Here is a 25,036-nt window from a genome sequence, read left to right as displayed (position 1 = left end):
GTATTCGGGGATATGGTACAAACTACAGAACTGAAGGTGCAAGAATTTATATGCCGAATCTACAATACTTATAAAAATATCTGCACATCAACGTCGGAAGGGCCACTAGGATTGATGGCTGAGTTTTTGAGATTTGCTAACGAAGAATTGAAATACACTGGACCAGATGTAATTGTAATCATTGCAATGGGCATTGCGTACATCAAGAAAGCAGTCGGATCAAATTATCATATACAAGCGGTCTATATCGCACGATTCATTACGGATTTGTTGAAATTACACAGATCTGAGATGGAAAGTACATAAAATCTTATCATGTGATATGTTCCAATACCACGGCAACGCGATTATTTTCTTCTACCAGTCTCTGCAACGATGTCGAATCAACAGAAGTTCAATATTGTCGTGCAAGGTCTGATGTATTATCACCTGTTGAAACTCAACAAACATATCCGGTGGACCACCGGACGATTTTCATCTAATACTCTCTCGTACGCCATTCAAGAATCTTCATACAAAGAAAGGAAACATCAATAAGAGACTGTGCAAGTTCATCGCGACAAAGTGCAAGTTGTTGAAGCAATACAAACACGGCGACAACATAGCGCCTGCGTTAATCAACGCTGGATTCAAGCGCCCAATAATCAGAATAAACTATTTAATGTCTTCGGAATTCATCAAAGAAGACAACAAAGGAAAACTTCAGAGTTTGAAATAGAATTTATCGAAATAAACAAGTGTATAACTGAAACAATAAATGTAATCTTTGTCATCATTATAATGAATTCTGTGCATCACAATGAAAGCGCCTTATGATTAGATTGAAGATCGATAAGGAAACGAATATTCCACAATTTGTGTAAGAATTCTCATATGGAATGAGATCTGACCACCAAATAGGTTTTACTCGACTACATTCTGTACAAGTTCATCACCCGAAGGATAGAATTGCCTGAGAAGGATCGGTCATTGAAATTTAGAGACATGATACAACAGTCTATGATTACAAAAAAGGATCACTAATCTCATGTGAAAACTTATCATATTTCTCAACCAGTTGCACTAGTCTAGACATAGTAAATGAAGAAGAAAAGGCGTCTTTGACAAGCAACTCGATTGGAGTACGGAACAAATAAATAAATATTTTTGTCAACACAGTTGTCCGTCTGTATGACTGGATAGGAAAGATGAACCGTCCAAGATATGGCAAAACGGGAAATAAGGCAAGATAACTGATTGCGGCGGGATAACTCAAAGCGTTCGCGACACACTGTCATCGACTTTTACAATCGCATTCGGGTTCAGTGCCTGGGAGATAATACAAAGCCTTCGCGAAAAGCGAATCTATTATCAGATGCCACAATGCAAACAAAAGATTTTACGAGCATGACGTGCAGGCCAAGTCTACATATCTAATCACGTAGTCTTCGTAACACACGGCACACAAACGTGTATGAAATAATTTCCAAGTGGCAATCACATTTTGGGAGCAGCGTATCACACAGCTGTCATCAGAAGTGCTTATCCAATATACAATGAAGATGAGCGTTATGCATAAACACAATGGAGGATATGTTATATTAATTATAATAACCAGATCAGCGCAGGTCACACATAAACGTAGATCCAATTCACAAAATATGCTAGAGATTTCCCGTAACCATACAGAAAAACTATCACATTATTTTAGTGTCATAGCATCCGGGCACTACAAATGGAAAGGCCATACTTTAATTTTATAAGTCTTTAGCTCATAACATTGTAAAACGCAAATTCCACACTAAAGATCATTTTCTTCTTTAAATTTTCAAAGTCGAAACTGCACGCTATTTGTTGCATTTTTCTGAAGATATAGATTAAAAAGTTGTGCATATACTCACACATACTATACAATATATTTGATTGTGGTTTAATTGCTCAAATTTATCGGTTCACATTCAGGAGAAGTGGTGACTACCACACATCAGTAAGAGTTTAATTACAATTTGAACAGGTTTTGCGATTTATGATCAGTGTTGTAGAATGTGTAATTTCACAATACGCAAGCTTTAGGTCGCTCACTTTGACGAGCACTCTTTCACGATGTCAGAGAAGTTATTCGAATGGATTGGCATTTTCTGTATACACTATAACATAATGCGAATTCTTTATGTCGTCGATATTAAAAGTTACGAATATTTTTCGAACGAAAATTTACTTAAGACTCGAAGAAAGGGTCACCCGCGTCGACGAAGAGGTTTCGGCAACACGCTCGCGTGCGGTACCGCGTTAACGCCTCGGGCGCAGAATCGCGTTCGGTTTCGGGTACGGCATTGGGGAAACGCGGCCCGGCGTGTTGCCGAAAAGTCGATGACAGTGTGTCGCGAACGCTTTGAGTTATCCCGCCGCAATGAGTTATCTTGACTTCTTTCCCGTTTTGCCATATCTTGGACGGTTCATCTTTCCTATCCAGTCATACAAACGGACAACTGTGTTGACAAAAATGTTTATTTATTTGTTCCGTACTCCAATCGAGTTGCTTGTCAAAGACGCCTTTTCTTCTTCATTTACTATGTCTAGACTTGTGCAACTGGTTGAGAAATATGATAAGTTTTCACATGAGATTAGTGATCCTTTTTTGTAATCATAGACTGTTGTATCATGTCTCTAAATTTCAATGACCGATCCTTCTCAGGCAATTCTATCCTTCGGGTAATGAACTTGTACAGAATGTAGTCTAGTAAAACCTATTTGGTGGTCGGGTCTCATTCCATATGAGAATTCTTACACAAATTGTGGAATATTCGTTTCCTTATCGATCTTCAATCTAATCATAAGGAGTTTTCATTGTGATGCGCAGAATTCATTATAATGATGACAAAGATTACATTTATTGTTCCAGTTATACACTTGTTTATTTCGATAAATTCTATTTCAAACTCTGAAGTTTTCCTTTGCTGTCTTCTTTGATGAATTCCGAAGACATTAAATAGTTTATTCTGATTATTGGGCGCTTGAATCCAGCGTTGATTAACGCAGGCGCATGTTGTCGCCGTGTTTGTATTGCTTCAACAACTTACACTTTGTCGCGATGAACTTGCACAGTCTCTTATTGATGTTTCCTTTCTTTGTATGAAGATTCTTGAATGGCGTACGAGGGAGTATTAGATGAAAATCGTCCGGTGGTCCACCGCAATTGATATGTTTGTTGAGTTTCAACAGGTGATAATACATCAGACCTTGCACGACAATATTGAACTTCAGTTGATTCGACATCGTTGCAGAGACTGGTAGAAGAAAATAATTGCGTTGCCGTGGTATTGGAACATATCACATGATAAGATTTTATGTACTTTCCATCTCAGTATTGTAGATTCGGCATATAAATTCTTGCACCTTCAGTTCTGTAGTTTGTACCATATCCCAGAATACGACCATGTCTAGGACGTATTGAAATGCAGCGATAATGAAATCGTTTCGCGGCTCCTCCTTTTCGAAGCAGTTTTTTATCACATCTTCCCATGACTTATGGTATCTAGTACAAAATATGTCCATCTTTTCAATGTAGAGCAATTGTCTCTTCTGTTTTCAAGTGCACGTCTACACTTAATTAAAAGCATATCTATGTTTATTTTATTGATTAAAATTTTATTATCTGGTTTAGAATGCTATAATCTCCACCTGTCCTGAGAATTATTGTTTTGACTTTGTTTCAAGTATTCACTCGTCTAATACTCTATGAGTTGTGAACTTACTGCCTGAAATGATTATTGTCTTGCATTTGCTTCAATTGTTCACTCGATTGACATAAGTAAGTATCTCTAAGATTGGAATGCCTCATAACTCTGAGTTGCATTTCACATTTGATATTTCTGTGTGGTTCATTAGAAATTTCTATTGCAAGATATTACAAAAATTGATGTAATTAAATCGTTGCTACCAATTAATAATTTGGACTTTCTCGACATCTTCAATAACAATATCGCATCTCTACAAACTTAGCCGACTTGTCAACCACTTTGACGAAAGATTTCCGTTTCAGGGAAAGGATGCGAAAAGATAGTGACCCCAGCGAGTGATGTCGACATCTATTTGCGCTGCCCAATAAAATATATCGCCTTTGAACTCTCTTATCTGACCTCTATCGTCTCGTTTGCTGGACGAAGTAATATAGCCCCTAACCCTTTGACTGATAAAGCATGCGCTGTGCAATGGTCACATAGATAGAGACATAAAGTATCCTGGCTTTGAGGAAAAGAGTGAAAACAGTGCATATTTTCTACGTCTTGGATATCTCCATCAAGGTTCGTAGTGTTTGTTAGAATGGAAATTGTATATTGGTCGATAGGTGAAGTGGAATATCTTCTTTTTATTGGTATAGAATTTATTTCCTCTTGTGTTCGTGTCGTTCTTTGTTCTGTTTGTTGGCTAGGAGCGTGCTATGCAGTGAAGTGGAATATCTTCTTTGTATTGGAATAGATTTTATTTCCTCTTGTGTTCGTGTCGTTCTTTGTTCTGTTTGTTGGCTAGGAGCGTGCTGTGTGGTGAAGTGGAATATCTTCTTTGTAGTGGTATAGATTTTATTTCGTCTTGTGTTCGTGTCCCATAATCTTCCAGTGTCTCTGCTGTTCACAGTTAATTACATACAACTATCAGAACTTCCCGCTATTGCAAAGATGGTTCTCACGTATAGGAATATTAGACTTTTTATAATACAAGTTATAATTTTGTTTATAATCATATTGATTAAGAATATCTTCTTTTATTGAATGTGGTGATCGTTTTGATATGGTGTAGCTATTGTTTCCCTACATGTCGGTTAGGTTCTATATTAATGCTATGTGTTGATTCGAATTATTGCCTTATGTCTGTGCTATTCACTTCAATAGAAATTTGTGTCACATTGGAATATTAAACATAGCTATTGTGCTCGAAATTACTTACACCTATCAGATTCTTACATCTCAGACTTTTTATAATAGCACTTGAAATTTTAATTGTAATCGTATTGATTAAGAATATCTTCTTTGATTAAATGCGCTATCACTTCTGATTCATTGAAAACTTGCACTAATAAAAAATATTGTGATTGATTTGTGATACCTATTCAATGCTATTGTATCGTTCATTTAATAATTACATTCTTTGTTACGTGTATTGCGTTCCTTCTATTTCAAATTTTTTGGCTAAGTTTTTCCCATTCACGCAGAGTCATAACATAATTCCTAATGACTTTAACAAATATATTTTCACTTGTACTTTTGTGTATGGCTATCCTTTGCATGTAAACAGCCTACTGCACACCTGTTGTGTCTGGAAAAAATATGATTGACGTCGGCTCAGGCTGAAAAATGGCGAAAGTCGGCGGCCCATGCTGAATGGTAAACGCGCACACAGCTCTCCGGCCACCCGACGCCCACCTCTCGCGGGAAGGAAGTCGGCCCAAGTAGGAAAATTGTGAAAGAAGTCAGCCTAGGGTGAATGGTAAGCGCGCACGCAGCCCTCCGGTCACGCTCCGCCCACCACAGCAGTCCTCCACCCGAGCACCGCCCACTTGTCGCGGGAAGGAAGTCGGCCCAAGTAGGAAAATGGTGAAAGAAGTCAGCCCAGGGTGAATGGTATGCGCGCACGCAGCCCTCCGGTCACGCTCCGCCCACCACAGCAGTCCTCCACCCGAGCACCGCCCACTTGTCGCGGGAAGGAAGTCGGCCCAAGTAGGAAAATGGTGAAAGAAGTCAGCCCAGGGTGAATGGTATGCGCGCACGCAGCCCTCCGGTCACGCTCCGCCCACCACAGCAGTCCTCCACCCGAGCACCGCCCACTTGTCGCGGGAAGGAAGTCGGCCCAAGTAGGAAAATGGTGAAAGAAGTCAGCCCAGGGTGAAGGGTAAGCACGCACGCAGCCCTCCAGTCACGCTCCGCCCCCCACAGCAACCCTCCACCCGAGCACCGCCCTGTTACAGGTGGTGAAGGTTTTTCGGCTGGGTTGTTCTCCTTCACCTTATTGGCATCACAATTCCCAGCACTATTGGCTTTAATAAATATATCTCAACTTGATTGGCATTAATAAATATATTTTGACTTATACTTTTTGTGTATGACCCTTCTTTGCATGTCTCTGCATGTAAACCGCTCACCTGTTGTATCGGAAAAATATGTGAATTCGGCCCAAGTATGGCCAAAGAAGTCTGCCCAGGCTGAAAAATATGCTACGATGAGCGCACGCGCAGCCCTCCCCGGCCGATAATGACGTGGACAACGCTCCGCACACGCGCCGCGCAGGGAAAAATACGCGCTGGCGAAGCAAAGGGCTATCAGTGCCCTAGACGATCCCACAGATAAGATATGATTCACAACATTTACGGTGTGGTACCAATAACACTGCTCAATTCTACACGCACCCAGAAGTGTCATATGTGCGCAACACAATGTACAGAGCTTGTCTCGCGCCCTCCGCTGGCCATCGTCGTTCCCTCCATCCGCCCATTTCACTGTTCTGTTGTGACATGTGATCATGTGCACATGATGTCGCCTTTGCAGGGTTGTTTGCAAACTGAGAAGCTCCACTGTAATTAGGGATTGTCAACTAACACTGTCCATGCCAAAGGGTGGCTGCGGGCGGGAAGCCACAGGCTGGCATAGGAGGAGTCCATTGCGGACGCATAAACTCCGTTCTCTAGAGTCTTCCATATATCTCTGTGGTGGGTTGGAAGTTGGTAAGTTGTAAATGAATAAAGTGTATCCTTTCTATGGTGAAATGCGACGGTTTGCGGGGATTGTCGGTAATCGGGGGGTGATTATCGGTGCGCGGGGGCTCGCAAGTGGCCATTGCGCGGGTCAGTGATTTCTCCAGAACTCTCGACATCCCCAAATTGTTGGTGACACCCCCTAACTTTTTCTTTATGACATATCCGTAATGATGACCCCGCAAAATTTTTTGCTCCCCCATGTTTGCGATTCTGGGTAAATTACCGGCGTGAGTGATCTAGATCGTGGGCCTGTTATATAGCCAACTCGACACGAAACAATCGCGGTGGTAGCTCCCCTAGCGGCAAACTGGGCAATTTTCCACCTCTCAATACTACTGGCAACATACGTATCTGGGGTAACTGTAATTATCCTGAAATTCACCAAGGTGCGCACTGACGGTCTTGTACTCCATCGTGGCAGCTTTGAACACTGACTGAAGACAGCTTGCTGCATAGCCTGGCATACTGTGAAAAGTACGTCCTCATCGGAAAGTTATCTGTGCCATACGCAGAAACGGCAGCGCACCTCATTGACTGCATAGAAAGAGAATGCGATTGGTGCAGTCTCAACTGGTCTTGACGTTTGTGAGATGGCAGACATGATGCTCTGAATTTGATATGTTATTCGACAATTGAGCATCGGGAACACAAGTAACATTCACAACATTCAGAATTGGCAACAGAAGGCTCTACATTCTAGAATTTCATATTTTTTCATTTTTTCCTTTCCTTCTAGATTTCATTTTTTGCCAAATATAGGAAATCGTGCACAATTATTTGTTGAAGGAGCACTAAAGTGCAACGATTTCTCTTGGCGGTATCAAAGATCCCGTCACCTCGACAGTAATACAGAAGGAACACTGTGCATCAGTTGTAATTAAACCCTGAAGTAAGTGCCATTTCGGAATTTCGTCTTTCCTTGCTCCGAGTCGGCCAAAAACGTCAAGGGGATGTCACCTCCAGCGCACTCAATTGTCGAACGAAATATATTGCGTGAGCACAACAAGCTAGGGGAAGAAGTACAAGAAGGGGAAGCTACAAGAAGATTTGGGGCTGTTATAATAGCGCTCTTGTGTTATTGTTAAGTCCAGCTTTTGTATTGTATGTTCTAAGATACTGTTGCTGTGGAACAATTTTCGTTGCTAATCCATATGTCATCTTCATTGGCAGATGGAATATTTCGTTATTCTGACGTATTAATACATCATTTTGACGTGAAACTCCTCGTTCCACACACCTCGCATTCGCCATCTTCATAAAGCCAGCTGACCACATTTTTTAGTGTCTAGTCCGTTGTATAGATACCCATTGCGCGCGAATGCCTGCTTGGCGTCATCACCACTGGTAATACATGCTAACGTTATTCCTTAGGTGCTTGTCATGTTGTTCGAAATCTGCACAATGTTTATCGCAGATTGAAAGGCTTCTTGAAGGACAAAGAGAACAAAAAGCAAAGGAGATTGCAACAAATGTACGGCAGTCACTGAGTGACTCATTGAAGAGCGCTTTTTGGATGGATTCCATAACTGAACATGAGGCACTACGCAAATTACAAAGGTAATAGAAGATTTCATGTATTCCAACCTGCCGTACTGAATCAAATCAATAGCATTATATGACATAGTGTGCTCGTGCATTTTCTTCAAATGATTTTTTATTTTTATTATATATATATATATTGGGAGACTTAACCTGTTCAATCTGGATAAGCAATAACAAATATATGAGAACGCTGCTTTGAACAAATACTGCTTGCACTTGTGACTCTTGAGACACCCGAATGTGTACTCTAGCGTCAAAATGTGCACTTCTAAAATGAATATTCTTTTCAAATTTTCAAAATAGACGTTATTAGTCTAGAGACACTATACGAGGGGTACCAAGTAGCGGCCCGCCTACGTTTACATGCGGCCCGCGTGGCCCCCGAGCGAAAAAAAAAATCATGCACAAGTTTCATGAATGGTCGTGGCGTTATCATTGGGCTCTATAGTCGTGCAGTCCATCTTGCATTAATCAGTGATAGAAAAAAAAAAGCTGTTGCTTGTAACAGCCGTTGCTTGTCAAATTAAGACTTGTTCCCTGTCTGTCTGTGTCGTCTTCGTTGATGACTCTCTAAACCCGTCTCTGCGTTTGATTTTTACTTGATTGATATTACTAGTACATTCCTACCAAAATCTCTGAGCAAACCCACATGGCCGAACTGGTGCCTGCAATGCCACCAGAAACGAATTGGATCAGTCGCATGCTTGGTGATATCCCGTTTAGTAATTCGAGGAAATATTCTTTGAGTGCAGGAGACTTGAAAGGGAGCTTTTTGGCTTGCCATTTATCCACAGTTGTTGACAACGTTCCTGGTGACTAACAAATAGAACTGATTGACCTGCAGTGCGACGCACCTATAAGAACAAGTTCGCTGAAGTTGGTGCGGCTTCGTTTTATTCTTATGTTATGTTGTTATGTTATTCGCGCTTATGTTGTTCTTCTTATGTTGTTCGCGGACAAACCTGTCCGTGTTCGGCACAACATACGTCTGGTAACAATAATTCGTGGCTTTACGTCGCGAGGCAACTGTGCCAACCTACGTCTGCGAGCAGGCGTTTTCTGTGAATAACCTGAATAGGTCAAAGTTGGGCTCACAACTAAGAAACGAATACCTCAACGCAGTTAAGATTGCAATTGTGCAATCATTTTTACACGATGTCGACGCAATAGTTAAAAACAAGAGGTGACAAGTTTCCTCATGACATAGCAAGTAAAAAGGATTGCTGACCGTATGATTGAGAAACGCTAAGCAACCCAAATCTATACTTGTACGTTTTATGCCGTTTTTAGCTTTGGTTGTGTCATCGATGTCAGAAACAAGCTACCCCAAAGGGTGATATGCGCATAGGTCTTCCATGGCTCAACGCAGCCCGCGGACACGAATGAGTTCGGCACCCCTGCACCATACTAAATGAATTTGTTTGAACTAGTAAATGACATATCTTGTGGCGCGATCTTTTACATGAAATGCTTTGAAGGGGACGGGATGTGCTTTGTTCTGAAGCTGATTACATACATCAATTTCATTTTTCTAAGTTTATCGAAACCTCCTTATCCACGAAGTAGAAGCGTCTATTGAGAACCGTGTCTGGGTTCCCTTTCCGTTAGCGGCAGGTAGAGAGATAAAATTTCGCAAAACCATCAATGTCAACGCATGGACTTGTAACGCCCCGACACATCTAAAAGTCATGTTGCTGTAGCGCGCGAATGAAGCCCGGACATTCGATAGCGACTGATAGAGCTGGTGAATAGTCGGTACCTAAGAAGAAGTAAATAATAAAAGTGACCAATAAGCCTCATCAGAGAACTTAAGGATCTGAGGTACTTTAGCCGACCGCCTCAAAGAGCCTCACTCACGAAGACATCCAAAACGTAGAGCGTGTATCAGTGTAGTCTATTAGGAGGCTGTCCGAAAGATACCAAGACTGCAGTGCCTGAGCTCCAGAGTAAAAATGGCGACCCCAGGCGAAAATTTTTTGAACTGGTACCAGTTGAACTGTGTTATCGAAGAGGGACCAGTTCAAGTGGAACCACTTCAACCGGTCGCAGCTGATCTGGTACTGGTTGCGACACCTGGTCCCTGTTCGATAACACAGTTCACTCAGTCCCAGTTGCAACAGGTCACAGTTGAGACTGGGACCGGCCAGAAACCAGTTAGGCCAACTGGTACCAGTTGATCGAACTGGTCCCTGTTCAATAACACAGTTCACCCAGTCCCAGTTGAGCTGGTCCGGTTGCAACTGGGCCTGGGTGAACTGTGTTATCGAAAAGGGGCCAGTTGCCTCTCCCCTTTCCCTTAGCCATGCCTGGCCATGTCGCCGAGCGCACTGTACATGGGCGGAGCAGGGACGAGAGGGAACTCTGAACTGGTCTGAACTGCTTTGTCTCCGACTGAATGAGTTCTCTCGACCAGTCAGCACGTTCTTGCTTGCTTGCTTGGTAGGAGTGTAGGAGTTCTGCCGCGTTCTCCGGCGCGCTTCATTCATCTGCTTCTGACCGGAACTGAACCGTAACCGAAAACCGCAAAAAAACGTTATTTTTTGCCGAACCGAACCCGAACCAAACCGTAAACATTTTTTCTCTCCCCTTGAACGAACTGGAACTGATCCGAAAAAATATGATGCGGTAACCGGTTCGCCAGGCGGTAAAAACGCCTATACCTTGCCACTCGACTGCCGCGCATAAGCTCCCTGCATCGCTCGGAACCTTGCCGAATTCATAGAGCAGACAAATTAATAAACTAAGAACTGGTGAGTCCATGCACCTCCTACAGCTTCACGTCCAAAACGTTCGCGACATCCCTGTACATTTTTGTGACTCGAGGTGTAAAAAAAGATGTGCTACACGACAGCTACACTTTGTATTGTTGCCTCGGCTGCTTCCTTTCATTCAGCATCGCAGTGTGAAGGCGGCGTAAATTTTAGTAGTTCACAGTGACATCCACAAACAACGCAGACCTCTAGCTACCACGAGAAAAAGGTTGGCGTGCGGTCCAGAGCATGGAGGAAGGGAACACAGGAGCGGCTTCCCGCCCTCTTTTCAACGGGGAGCGTGCTGGCCTGCGCATGGGACTCTGAGATACTCCTATCTACCACATGACCGCTTTCTTCCTGTTTTCTTTAGAAATTGGCGATAGCGTTTTGCAATGAAGTTCAATGGTACGCTGTGCGCCATTTCCCAGCACTTTTCAGTACAGTAAAGGATGATCTGCTGTGAACTGCATGGTTCTCTGGCGAGGGAGTAAGATGTATGCAAAGCGTTCGAATTGTTGAGCATAAACGAAAATGATCTAAGCGTGTTGCACTCCTCCGCAGGCAGCTGAAGGTTGAACTCAACTGCTCACGCGCCCAGCACCTGTGTAGTGCTATTTCGTGTCCGAAGTAACTTGGAAGTAACTCGTTCTTTTTTCTAAGTAACTCCGTAACTGCGAGTTACGTTTCAGGCTGAAGAACTTGGTTATTAACTTAGTATTTTTCATACGGTAACTTGACGCGTAACTTCTCTATCTATGCTAATCAATGTACCACATGAGAGAGGTAATGTCAGCTTCCGGCGACGGCTTGCTCCTCGTTCCTACCCCCGTATTCCCAAACAACCCTGACGGCTCCCTATGTAAGCGCCGGCCCTGAGGGAGGAGAATTTCGTTTCCCAAAGCGCCCGTATCTGCAAGGGGCGCCCAAAGGGCGCGCGCCAGCCAAGCAAGCTCGCGAGCTCCCTGTACGCTCCCTGAGGGACGGTCGCATCGAAACAAACATGGAAGACATGTGCGATTTCATTCATGGACCGCGTCGAGCGATTCTATAACGGTTTTATGCCGACAGTACGACGAATTCGGAAATGGGAAAAACCATCTTGAGCGGTACGACGAATATGAATTCAAAGAAAGATACTGCTTATCGAAGTCGTCTGTGCATTATACCAACCTCTCATCATCAGGAGGGGCATGAACAATCGTGGCTTCCCTTGTCCGCCCATCCAGTGATTGTTACAATCTTGCCATTTTAGCGCAACACACATACACACATAAAGAGACGATGATGAGATGGGTACAATTCATATTCGCAATACCCAACAGTTATACAACATCTGAACACAATACTGACATGAAGTTTGCAAGACAAACGCCAGCAGATACCAAAGTAGCAGACGACAGCCGTCGGAAGCGGAAATGAAGCGCGGTCGTGCGCATGCGCTTCTGCTTCGTTCTACGAGGAATCGGGCCGAATCCCCTTCGAGCCTCCCGATGGCCAGCCCTTCGCTGAGCGCGTGCACGTTTACGTTTGAGAAACGCATGCTGCCCTGAGGGGATGTTCGCCCTCAAGGGTCCCTGGGCTACGGACGCCCTTAGGGCGAAGTTGCGGCTGGTTTGGGAATACGGCCCCTACCCCCGTATTCCCTAACAACCCTGAGGGCTCCCTATGTAAGCGCCGGCCCTGAGGGAGGAGAATTTCGTTTCCCAAAGCGCCCGTATCTGCAAGGGGCGTCCTAAGGGCACGCGCCAGCCAAGCAAGCTCGCGAGCTCCCAGTACGTTCCCTGAGGGACGCTCACCTCGAAACAAACATGGAGGACATGTGCGATTTCATTCATGGATCGCGTCGAGCGATTCCATAACGGTTTTATGCCGACAGTGCGACGAATTCGGGAATGGGAAAAGCCATCCTGAGCGGTACGACGAATATGAATTCAAAGAAAGATACTGCTTATCGAAGTCGTCTGTGCATTATACCAACGTCTCAACATCAGGAGGGGCATGGACAATCGTGGGTTCCCTTGTCCGCCCATCCAGTGATTGTTACAATCTTGCCATTTTAGCGCAAGACACATACACACATAAAGAGACGATGATGAGATGGGTACAATTCATATTCGCAATACCCAACAGTTATAAAACATCTGAACACCCCGAATTCCCAACCAACCCTGAGGGCTCCCTATGTAACCTCTAGCCCTGAGGGAGACGAATTTTGTTTCCCAAAGCGCCCATATCTGCAAGGGGCGCCCCAAGGGCACGCGCCAGCCAAGTGAGCTCGCGAGCTCACTGTACGCTCCCTGAGGGACGCTCGCCTCGAAACAAACATGGATGACAGGTGCATTTATGGATCGCGTCGTGCGATTCGAGCGTTATACCCTCACGGTGGTATTGCCGTAGTGACGGTTCGACGAATATGAATTGAAAGAAAGATAAGTTGGGGGGGGGGGGTGCATGAACACTACAGACTATCCTGAACATCAGGAGGGGCACGGACAATCCTGGCTTCCCTTGTCCGCCCATTCAGTGATTGTTACAATCTGGCCGTTTAATACAACACACACACACACACACATAAGGAGACGATGGTGAGATGTGTACATATCATATCCGCAATATCCAACAGTTGTACAACATCTGAATACAGACATGAAGTAGCCCACCATACATGAAGTTTGCAAGTCGAACGCGAACAGAACAGGAGAGATACCAAAGTAGCAGACGACAGCCATCGGAAGCGGAAATCAAGCGCGGTCCTGCGCATGCGCTTGTTCTACGAGGAATCGGGCCGAATCCCCTTCGAGCCTACCGACGGCCAGCCCTTCGCTGAGGGCGTGCACGTTTACGTTTGAGAAACGCATGCTGCCCTCAGGGGATGTTCGCCCTCAAGGGACCCTGGGCTACGGGCGCCCTGAGGGCAAAGTTGCGGGTGGTTTGGGAATACGGCCCCAAGTTTGCAAGACAAACGCCAGCTGATACCAAAGTAGCAGACGACAGCCGTCGGAAGCGGAAATGAAGCGCGGTCGTGCGCATGCGCTTCTGCTTCGTTCTACGAGGAATCGGGCCGAATCCCCTTCGAGCCTCCCGATGGCCAGCCCTTCGCTGAGCGCGTGCACGTTTACGTTTGAGAAACGCATGCTGCCCTGAGGGGATGTTCGCCCTCAAGGGTCCCTGGGCTACGGGCGCCCTTAGGGCGAAGTTGCGGGTGGTTTGGGAATACGGCCCTTCCCTGTGGGCGCACAATGGTTCAGCTTCATTTTAATGACAGCGGTTTTTACTTCCTGAATAGAATAGTGTCATTGATGGAATATCACGTTTTATGGCCTAAAATGCCATGAAAGAACTGGAGAGAAAGCAAGAAAATAAGGGCCGTATTCCCAAACCACCCGCAACTTCGCCCTAAGGGCGCCCGTAGCCCAGGGACCCTTGAGGGCGAACATCCCCTCAGGGCAGCATGCGTTTCTCAAACGTAAACGTGCACGCGCTCAGCGAAGGGCTGGCCATCGGGAGGCTCGAAGGGGATTCGGCCCGATTCCTCGTAGAACGAAGCAGAAGCGCATGCGCACGACTGCGCTTCATTTCCGCTTCCGACGGCTGTCGTCTGCTACTTTGGTATCTGCTGGCGTTTGTCTTGCAAACTTCATGTCAGTATTGTGTTCAGATGTTGTATAACTGTTGGGTATTGCGAATATGAATTGTACCCATCTCATCATCGTCTCTTTATGTGTGTATGTGTGTTGCGCTAAAATGGCAAGATTGTAACAATCACTGGATGGGCGGACAAGGGAAGCCACGATTGTTCATGCCCCTCCTGATGTTGAGACGTTGGTATAATGCACAGATGACTTCGATAAGCAGTATCCTTCTTTGAATTCATATTCGTCGTACCGCTCAAGATGGTTTTTCCCATTTCCGAATTCGTCGTACTGTCGGCATAAAACCGTTATAGAATCGCTCGACGCGATCCATGAATGAAATCGCACATGTCTTCCATGTTTGTTTCGATGCGACCGTCCCTCAGGGAGCGTACAGGGAGCTCGCGAGCTTGCTTGGCTGGCGCGCGCCCTTTGGGCGCCCCTTGCAGATACGGGCGCTTTGGGAAACGAAATTCTCCTCCCTCAGGGCCGGCGCTTACATAGGGAGCCCTCAGGGTTGTTTGGGAATACGGGGGTAAGTGTACGTGAGTGAAAAACGAATTAAAAGTAACTTGTAACTTAGCTTAAGTTACTTTGAGAAAGAAACGAGTCCCTCTGAAAGTTACCACGGCGTAAAAGTACCGAGTTAAGTTACAAGTAGGGTTCCGGGTTTTCGAAGTTTATTTCTGGGCTTTACCAGATGATGTTTTTCGGAGTTTATCGGTTTTTCAAAGAACGGAGTTTTTCGGAGTGTATGATTTACAGCTTAGTTAATATGCGAAATTTGGTTAAAACTTGTCTACGCACGCACGGTTGCGCCACGAAAACTCAACACTAAAGAGACACAAGCTTAAAAATACATTTCGTGCGACGCACACTGAAGTGTTCCGCAATTCCAAATGCACCCTTTCCGTGTACTGTGCTCACTGTTATAGCAGTGCTTACATACGACAACCTCTGCATCGAGATCGCGGGACGATGTGAACTCCTCGAAATCAGAGTACTCCTTGACGTAGTCGCAGGGCAGCTTTCGTTTGCGTCCCATCATCTCGTCACCACTGCAACTAGTTGCCCTTCCAAAAAGATCACTCCGTATGACCTCGGTTCGATGCTTATTTTAGTGCTTAGGTCACGGGCAGGACAAGGAAATCGGGCAACAGACTGGGGGAAAACCCGGACGGTGAATCCTCAAGTGGTCGCGATGACCGCCGAAGAAAACGCTAGGTCACGGAAACCATTATTATGTTCGGCGGGGTCGGTATCCGAGGTCAGAAAAAACCCAGGACACAAAAGGAGGCTAAGAACTATAACACGGTTATCAGAAAAAACCTCTGCCAAGCGGAGTTTTCGGATTAATCCGAATTGCTTAAAATTTTACCGGGGTATGTTTTTCGGAGTTTTTCGGACAAATCCGACAACCCGAAACCCTAGTACAAGTTACTAACAAAAGGAAATTAGTTACAGTAACGAATTACCTCGAACTCTGCTGATTAGTACAGCAGACGTAAACCGGTTCGAACTGATTAATATTGGTTCAAACCGTTTTTTTTGTTTTTTTTTTTGGCTGCGCTGAATCCAAACCCGAACCGAACCGATAACCTTGAACCGGAACTTGAACCGAACCCTAAAAAATAACGCTTCGGAGCCCTGGTTCTGACGCGTTCTCGGGCTCGCTTCGTCAGCTCAAGTGTTCGCCCTTGTGATGCGTTCGAGGGCAACAGGCGTTCGCTGGCGCTAGGAATCGTAGCTTTGACCGGGAATTATCGTGTCATGTGTTGCCCGTCAGTTTGGTGTTCTAGGTTGCCGGGAATGCTGATATTTCACGTGTTGTGTCGCTTGTATTGCCGCGCTTTTCGACCGTAACTGGCAGGTTATGCAAGCTCTATCTATCGCGTTCTTCTCCTGTGCCTCAAGCACCACGCGTTCTATCGTTCGTTATGTACGATCTGGAAGCATTTATGAGGCTGTTCTCATATGTTACGCTGACTCTGTTATTTCGAAGAATCCGCGGTTGTGTTTTTGGCGTTCTGTTTTCCACGTAACTTCCACGGAAATTCTACGTAGATGTACGCAGTTGTCGCCAATATTATTGAATAAATATAGAAGTCGTTCCTGTGCCTGCCTGCTTGAAGGATTTCAGCAGACTTTCCGTGCTCTTTGTGCTCTCGTGTCTGTTACTCTCATTAATGGATATTAAAGTTGCGGTATCAGCTTTAGTTTTCTCTTGTTTGTTAAGGTGGTACCGTGTTGTGCGACCGCGGAAGCTGAACTTGCTAGGGCTGCTTAGCTCCAACCATGCCTCCAGTGTCTCAAATATCATGCATGGGTATCAGTCACGTGGTGGTATGACGTCACGAGATGAAGGAATGAACAACTTTTTTTAACAGTTCACTGAAGCTAGCTGAAATGAATGAACGAGTTCGTCAAATTGAACTGAGTTGCCCATCACTGCGCTGCAACGGGCTATGGCATCACGTGACTCTCTCTTCTGCGCCTGGGGAAAAAATACGCCTTCTGCGCAGATTTCTCATTTGGCGGCGACGCAGTCAAACGAAAGAGGGGGAGAGAAAAGGGAGGCGGAGGGTCAAGAGCGAAAAGGGGTGCTCAAACGCGTCTCGGTGAACACAGTGTGGATGTGGTGCGCACGGTGTCCAGAGGGTGATGTATGAGGGACGTCTGCTGCTGTATACCCATTCGAGCATCCCAAATAACGCGTTCTGGAGTTGTTCAATGGATATTCCACTAGGCTGCAGATGCTCGGACCGTTGTCGGCTGTCCACGGGCGGTTACTGGTTGTGTGGGTATGTAGCCGACAATGCCAACTTGCGACCGATATCACGTTGAAGTTGGCAATGTCGGCTCAGTGTAGGCCGAAACAGGGACATGTAGCTGACAATGGCAACTTGCGACCAACATTCAGCAGAAGTTGCCAATGTCGGCTTGATGTTGACCGACCCCAGCGACATGACGCTGCCACAACTAGCGGCCGACATCCCACAGAAGTGCCGAAGTCGAAGTGCAGAAGCCGATGCCGGCTTGATGCTGACCGTAACCACCGACATGACGCCGACAGTGCCAACTTGCGACCAACATCCCATTGAAGTTGGCAATGTCGGCTCGATGTTGACCGAAGCCAGCGACATGACGCTGACAATGCCTTTCGATGGACCTACTGGGTGTGTCTCGCCGAAAAGAGTAGGAAACACATTCATGACGTTGATGTTGAGTTAATATTCTGAGCAATTCCTCAATTCAGTCTTGTTTGTATGTATGATCGAATTAAACTAAGACACGTCACCCCCTTCATTTTCATTCTGAGGCGAGTATGGCTTTCGGATTTGCGGACGCTCTCAAGACGTGGGGTAACTCCGCCAATAATCCTGGCGGTTACCGTGATACAATGAGCATGCAAATGAAGACTTCTGAGGGATGCTCGCATGTTTTCTGTGGTGGGTACACCTCTTGGACTACCCAACTCCCAAAGCAAGGAGGTTAGCACACCCCTCCCTCTCCTGTGCCACCATCTTCTCTCTCCTCCCTCTTTCACCCTTCCCTATTCTCCCTCCCCTGGGTGCACCGAGCCGCCACTTCAGAGCAGGCTGACCGCACATTCTCACTACATCCCCCCACCCCACCCACCACGACGCTCTCAAGACATGAAATATATGGTATCTGTTTTCGCTTTGAAAAGAATGCCTGTGCCTTCCTAAAGCTTCTTGCACTTCCTGATCCCAGGATTTTTACACTGTTTATCTTATTGCTTTTTGTAGCGCCGCGCTCATTGCCCACCATGGGAAATATGAGAAACAAAAGAAAGCATCAGAAAATGAGACAAGTACGAAAGCCATTGTTTCCTCGATTGTTTTTGTAGGTAATTGCCAAAAGACGAATGAAAATGCAAAATTATGTTGGCGCAACATCGCCCACAAATCGGCAGCATGTGAAAATGACATCGGTAGCATGTTTAAATTACATCCTGACACGACATGGGCCCACCTCTGAGCGGTGTTGCAAAGTGGATGTTGGCCCGATGTCTGGGGTGTCTACAGTAGCACATCGGGGTGCTGCTTGGGTCATTGTTAACGTAAAAATGTGTCCAGTATGCTGGAAAGTCTTTCCACAACTCCACCATTCCCAAGATTCCGCGCCAAAATGTAACGCGCGCTTCACCTGATACACTTGGACGTTAGGTGAAGCCTACCCCTACCCTGCTATTAGGCGTAATGTATTTCGAACACTATTTAGCCTATAACTTAGTTTGCGATCAAGTAACTGCAACATTTTCCGGGAATTGTCAAGTAGGCAATAATCAACAAGTTCACCAAATTAGAAGCGTATACGGATAATTACCACAGCTCCACGGGACAGAAACGCTCATCGCCTATGGGAAAATTGAGACAAGCGCGCCGGCCAGGGAACCTACACATATAAGCATAAAAGCGTGTAACTTCTCATAGTAATACCTCTACGTCTCTTTTATTAGAATCCCCCTACATACCCGCTACATACCCCTACATATGCGTTTATTAGAATCCTCGAGCACATTTTGATACCTAAAATCAAGTGCGAGTTATCGCGTTGCAAAGCGGCCGCAACTGGCCGCGGCACGAGCTCGAAGCGAAATTTTGGCCACCGTGCCGGCGCAGGGAACCTAGAGATATGACTTTAAAAACGTGTAACTCCTCATAGTAATATTCCTGCATCTGTTCTATCAGAATCCCGGAGAACATTTTGATATTTCAAGCCAACAATGATGTATAGCGTTTTAAAGTGGCCCGCGCACAAGCAGAAATAGCGCCAACGCAGGGAAGCTATAGAGATATGCGTATTGAAACTTATAACTTTCATGGGCATAGTTCTGCATATGCGCTATTGGAATCCCCAAGAACATTTTGATACCTCAAATCAAGTGCGAGTTATCGCGTTGCAAAGCGGCCACAACTGGCCGCGGCACGAGCTCGAAGCGAAATTTTGGCCACCGTGCCGGCGCAGGGAACCTAGAGATATGACTTTAAAAACGTGTAACTCCTCATAGTAATATTCCTGCATCTGTTCTATCAAAATCCCGGAGAACGTTTTGATATCTCAAAGCAACAATGATTTATAGCGTTTTCAAGTGCCCCGCGCACAAGCAGAAATAGCGCCAACGCAGGGAAGGTATAGAGATAAGCGTATAGAAACTTTCATGGGCATACTTCTGCATATGCGCTATTGGAATCCCCGAGAACATTTTGATACCTCAAATCAAGTGCGAGTTATCGCGTTGCAAAGCGGCCACAACTGGCCGCGGCACGAGCTCGAAGCGAAATTTTTGTCACCGCGCCGGCGCAGGGAACCTAGAGATATGACGTTAAAAACGTGTAACTTCTCATAGCAATATTCCTGTATCTGTTCTATCAGAATCCCGGAGAACATTTTGGTATCTCAAACGGTATTTATAGTGTTTTGAAGTGGCTGGCACACAAGCAGAAATAGCGCCGACACGCCAACGCAGGGAACAACAACTTTATTGCAAGATGATGAATGGGGAGTTTCTTCGCCAAGGACGATACTCTACCCCATTGCTCTACGCCATTGCTGGTAGTAATGCGGGGAATGAAATAATGAGCACCTTCACAATAAGGATCGAAGTCCTATGGTATCCAGAAAGGTGAACAGAGCTTTGAGGGCAGAGCGTTAGTGGGCTGGATGTGGCCAGGGAGCAAGCAATTTTATGAGAGGGGGGGGGGGGGCGAGAGTCTAGCTCGTTAAGGGATCCGGAGAGTATGGTTCGGGAAGGTTGGTAGTGTGGGCAATGGATAAGAATGAGCTCTAGATCTTCTACAGCAGCGCAGTGACTGCAGTGGGGAGAGTCAACTTGCCTCAAGCGGTAATTCCACTCCACTGTAAAAGCCACATCGAGACACATTCGATGCTTTCGACGCAGCGACGAAGCATTCGATGCAGCGACGAAGGCCTCGGGCAAACAGGGTCCGAAGGGTATTTAACAACGTTGTAGAAATCCTGTGCAAGATTGGAAGGCTGTAATGCACAGTCGCCCTAACCAAAGCCGCGTGAACGGCTTGAAGGGAGCGTTGATCACAGCCCCATCCTAAGCCAGAAATATGTTGAATTGCAGGAAGCCATCGCTGCACTTTGGTTTCAAGGTGCTCAATGTGGCGAGTCCAGCGCAGGTTCGAGCCCAGGACCACACCAAGGAAGCGATGGGAACGTACAGGCTCGAGCTCCTTTGCACCAACCCAAAGAGGGAAATTTTCTCTTAGCCTTGTGAGTGAAAGGAAGCACGACGCACTTTTCGGGCGAAAGGTCCATTCCAGGTCGCGTGAGGTACAGATGGACATTATTTAAGGCTAGCTGCAAACGGCGCTGAATGGCTGGTCGTGACTTGCCTACTCTCCAAAGGGGAAACGTCATCGGCATACACAGAGAATGCTACTTTGCGAGGAATTCTCGATTTTAGGCCTGCCATTACCACATTAGGGAGTGTAGGACTCAGAATGCTTCCTTGGGGTACGCCTAACAGGATGCTTAGGGCTTTGGCCGTAGGATGTGCGGACCGCGACTGTTCGGTCCGTAAGGAAAATGGTGGAGCCAGCTGAAGAGTCGACCAGATACTCCAAAAAACCGCAAGGCGTGGAGCACATAAATGTGCGAGACGGTATCATATACGCGCTTGATGTCCAGGAAAACCGATACAACGATCCGTCGATGCGCCCGAGCTAGTTGGAATGTAGACACGAAGTCGAGAACTGGACTCATGGAGCTCTGGTGGCGACAAAATCCAGCCATTTCTTGAGGGAACACGCCTTGTTTTTCGAGCCACCAGTCGAGGCGATGCAAAACCATTCTCTCCACCAGTTTTCCCATACAGCTTGTCAGTTCACAGGGCGTCAGGAGGACGGGGCATTTGGGGGTTTGCCTGGTTTTAGGACGGGAACGACCAACGCCTCCTTCCAGGTAGATGGTAGGGCTCCCTGTTGCCAAGACGTATTATAAACATGAAGGTGAGCTTGGAGTGACTGGCCGTCAATGTTTCGCAGTGCGGCATAAGTGATGTTATCTGATCCCGGGGATGAGCCCATATTCACAAGTTTCAAGGCCGTCTTTAGCTCGGTTAGAGTGAAGTCGCGGTCCATAACCTCCGGTGGATGGAGCCAGTCTTGGTGAAAATTGGCCGTCAAGCTCTGGAGCTAAGTGCTGTGTACCGCAGTCGTCGAGACTGTCGCCGATGTCGTTAGGACGACGGAGAAATCTGTTGCTAGCGTGTTTTCGTTCACACCCTTAACGATAGCCAATGCCGAGAGAACATTCTTTTGCGGGGGCGCATCCTTCAGAGCTCGAATTGGCCTCCAGATCTTTGTGGCCGGATCAAACGGTGAAAGGTGTTGACAAAACTTACTCCAACGCTTCCGTTCTTCTTTTTTAAGTTGTCCTGTTGCGTTAGCTTTCATCCGGCGGTATGCTACAATGTCAGGTAGTTGCCCAGTTCGGCTAGTCGTTCTCTCTGCTCGGCGACGTAATGCCCTAAGGTGGTTACTTGCTGGAGAATGACCGACGTGACCTGTTACCCTTTTAGACAGGACCACGGCTCCCTGAATGGCGCAACGAATGCCTTGCGAGAGGGCCTCTGGGACGTACCGGTGTGCACAGATGTTCGGAGGCCGACACGACAGAGTCTCCAGTTCGTGAAAGTAATCAGTCCAGTAGTGGGTGAGAGAGGCTGTCTATCGTGCAAAATATTGAGGGGAAAGTGGCCACTACCTCGGATGTCGAAATCGGTACCGCACGACAAGTGGCGAATTGAGGCGGCTGAGCACCACGAAAGATCTACGACATCGAGTGACGTTGGTGATAGCATATAAGTTGGCTGTCGGTTGTTAAGTAGGCACATGTGAGCATTCGCCATTGCTTCCAACAACCTCCTTCCCCGGCCGTCTGTCCTACGGCTTCCCTAGGCCGTATAATGAGCATGAAAGTCACACAGCACGAGAGCTGGAGATTCCAGTGAATTGAATAAGCATTCGAGGTCAGTCCACGGAACCTGTAACCCGGGACGTAGATAGGTACTGACGACTGTTAACAGCATATGCCCAAGGCGGGTCTTGCAGATGACATAGTCATGAGAGCGATGACAGACTGACCCTAGGGGTGCAGCAACGAGGTCACTACGAACGTATAACGCTGTTGTACTCTCAGGGGACTGATGAGATCGATAGATTGTATATCCATTAACGGCGGTGTGCAGCATCCATGCCATGTTCGCATACAGCTATGAAAGGGAATCTGTACTGTTGTAGATGATATTTAAAATCAGGGAGCTTGTTACATTACGCTCGTTACGCTCGTTACGCGAGGATTCCACTGCATCGTTATGGCCTTTCTATACAATTCTATCATACTGAGGTAAAGATAATGCCTCCAATGCGAGAAGCGCTTGAACCTCAGGCAGTTACAACGCACCAGGAAATGCAGAGCCTTGACTGCCGCGAGTACCGCAGAGAAGGGTGTCGGAGAAGGCACAGCTTCGGTGGTTGATGGCAGTAATTGTTTCCGTATGCCTGCTGGTTCTGTCACAGTGGCATAAGTGCGTGTAATTTGCCTTGATAGACCAAGGGGTGTTTGATGGCTGCTTCTGATGAATCCAACGTCCAATCTTGCCGTGCTGCTTGGGCATTTGGTACAAGTACGCAATACGGGTTCGTGGCATTTTCAGCCAATAAGGGATGCACATGGGCAATATGGTGCCTATATTGCCGACATATTCCCCATATTGGCTCAAACTTGGTAATATGGGCCCATATTGCGAAGTTTGAACCAATATGGGGAAGTCATGGCAAAATGGGTCCCATTTTGAACACATATCGCCGATGCTCAGCGTATGCCAATGCGTATGGGCCCAATATTACGTGCTGCTTGGATATTATTCTTCAAGGGCTATATGTAGACCATATTACCCAGTTGCATCCAATATTATTGGACCGCCGGCAATATCCATGGGCAGTATGACCAAATACCATATATTGCCCAGTTGCATTCAATATTATTTGGTCGACGGCTATATGTACACCATATGGCTCAGTTGCATTCAATATTATTTGATCGACGGCAATATGTAGGCCATATTACCAGTTTTCAGCCAATATTCGTTGGTCGGTGGCTATATGTAGACCATATTGCCCATATTGTTCGGTTGATGCCAATATGTAGACCATATTTCCAACTTTCATGGAATAGTGTTTGGCCGACTGCTATATGTAAACAATATTGCCAGTTTTCGGCTAATAGTATGTGGCAGACTGCTATATGTAGACCATATTGCCCATTTTCGTCCAATATTCTTCGGTCACCGGCAATATGTTGACCACGTTTCCAACTTTCATAGAATATTGTTTGACTGACGGCTGTATGTAAACAATATCCTATATGGTTTCCTTCTCGGATATATGCAGACCGCATTGCCCATATTCAGCCAATGTCGCATGTTTCATGGCGACCATATTTCCAGTGACCAGCGAATATTGGCCGGTTGATGGCAACTATGGACCAACATTCCCATGCAGCAACGATTATTGGAAGAATAATGGTAAAAGGGGTCTTATATAGGACCGGTAGTTCCAATGCCCTGACAGTAATGAACGAGGATAGTGTGCTGCCTGGCAATGTTCTTCACCGCGTCACAGTCAACGTCGCCAAGTTTCTCTTCCGAAATCAGCTTACACATTAAATAAACGAGTTTTAAAGATCCGCACACCCTCTGCAGCTAAACACAATGATGACGTGAGCCAGGCACACGAATGGGAGCGCAGCGCGGGCGATTGTACCAGAGGTCATCTGGCGTTCGCAACACAATATACTAAGTGAAAAGTCATAGGTTAATACGCCGACTTTGGCTTACCAGTGTGAGCTCTGACGTGACCATGTTACGCTCCTGGCTATACAAATACGTCCGACACTAACCAGAAACAACATTCCGCAAGCCGATCTCAGAGCAGACGCCGTCCTCTAGTATTTCGGCTCGCCCGCCCGCCCGCACGTCGGTCGGTCGGTCGGTCGGTCGGTCGCAATGGCTACCAAGATCCCTCCATCCGCTCTGTGGTTGGTCTCGTCCGCGCCAAAGGGCGTTCACTGATTGGCCTTGTGCGGGTGACGTTTCCTGAGAGGGAATCTCGGAATACTGTCAATATGCGTCGTCGGCTCTTGCCATGTGTTACATTAAAATGCACATGAACAACGCTACCAGTTCGCGTCGGATTTTAGGCGTCATTATCAATGATTAACGCGGAGTAAAGCGGCACTATAGTTTCGGAATCGACCGGTACGGATGCGATAGTCCCATTAAGCATTTTATCTTCTTTGTTTATATTTGTTTTACAGTAAATTTC

At 46.1% G+C, this 25,036-nt stretch overlaps 1 protein-coding gene across 2 annotated transcripts in view; it reads left to right on the top strand.

The window, feature by feature from the left end:
• LOC135395984 (neprilysin-1-like) overlaps nucleotides 1–25,036 on the top strand; it is a 207,236-nt gene that overhangs the window by 110,268 nt on the left and 71,932 nt on the right. For both annotated transcript variants that reach the window (XM_064627063.1, XM_064627062.1), the window contains exon 8: nucleotides 8,142–8,284. In XM_064627063.1, coding sequence (XP_064483133.1) covers nucleotides 8,142–8,284 — 143 coding nt within the window. The remainder of the gene's footprint in view (nucleotides 1–8,141; nucleotides 8,285–25,036) is intronic.

This window comes from Ornithodoros turicata, chromosome 5 (assembly GCF_037126465.1).
Source record: "Ornithodoros turicata isolate Travis chromosome 5, ASM3712646v1, whole genome shotgun sequence".
In the NCBI taxonomy this organism is placed as follows: Eukaryota; Metazoa; Arthropoda; class Arachnida; order Ixodida; family Argasidae; genus Ornithodoros; species Ornithodoros turicata.
The sequence above is the reverse complement of the archived record's forward strand: the minus strand, read 5'-3'. Positions and strand labels throughout refer to the sequence as shown.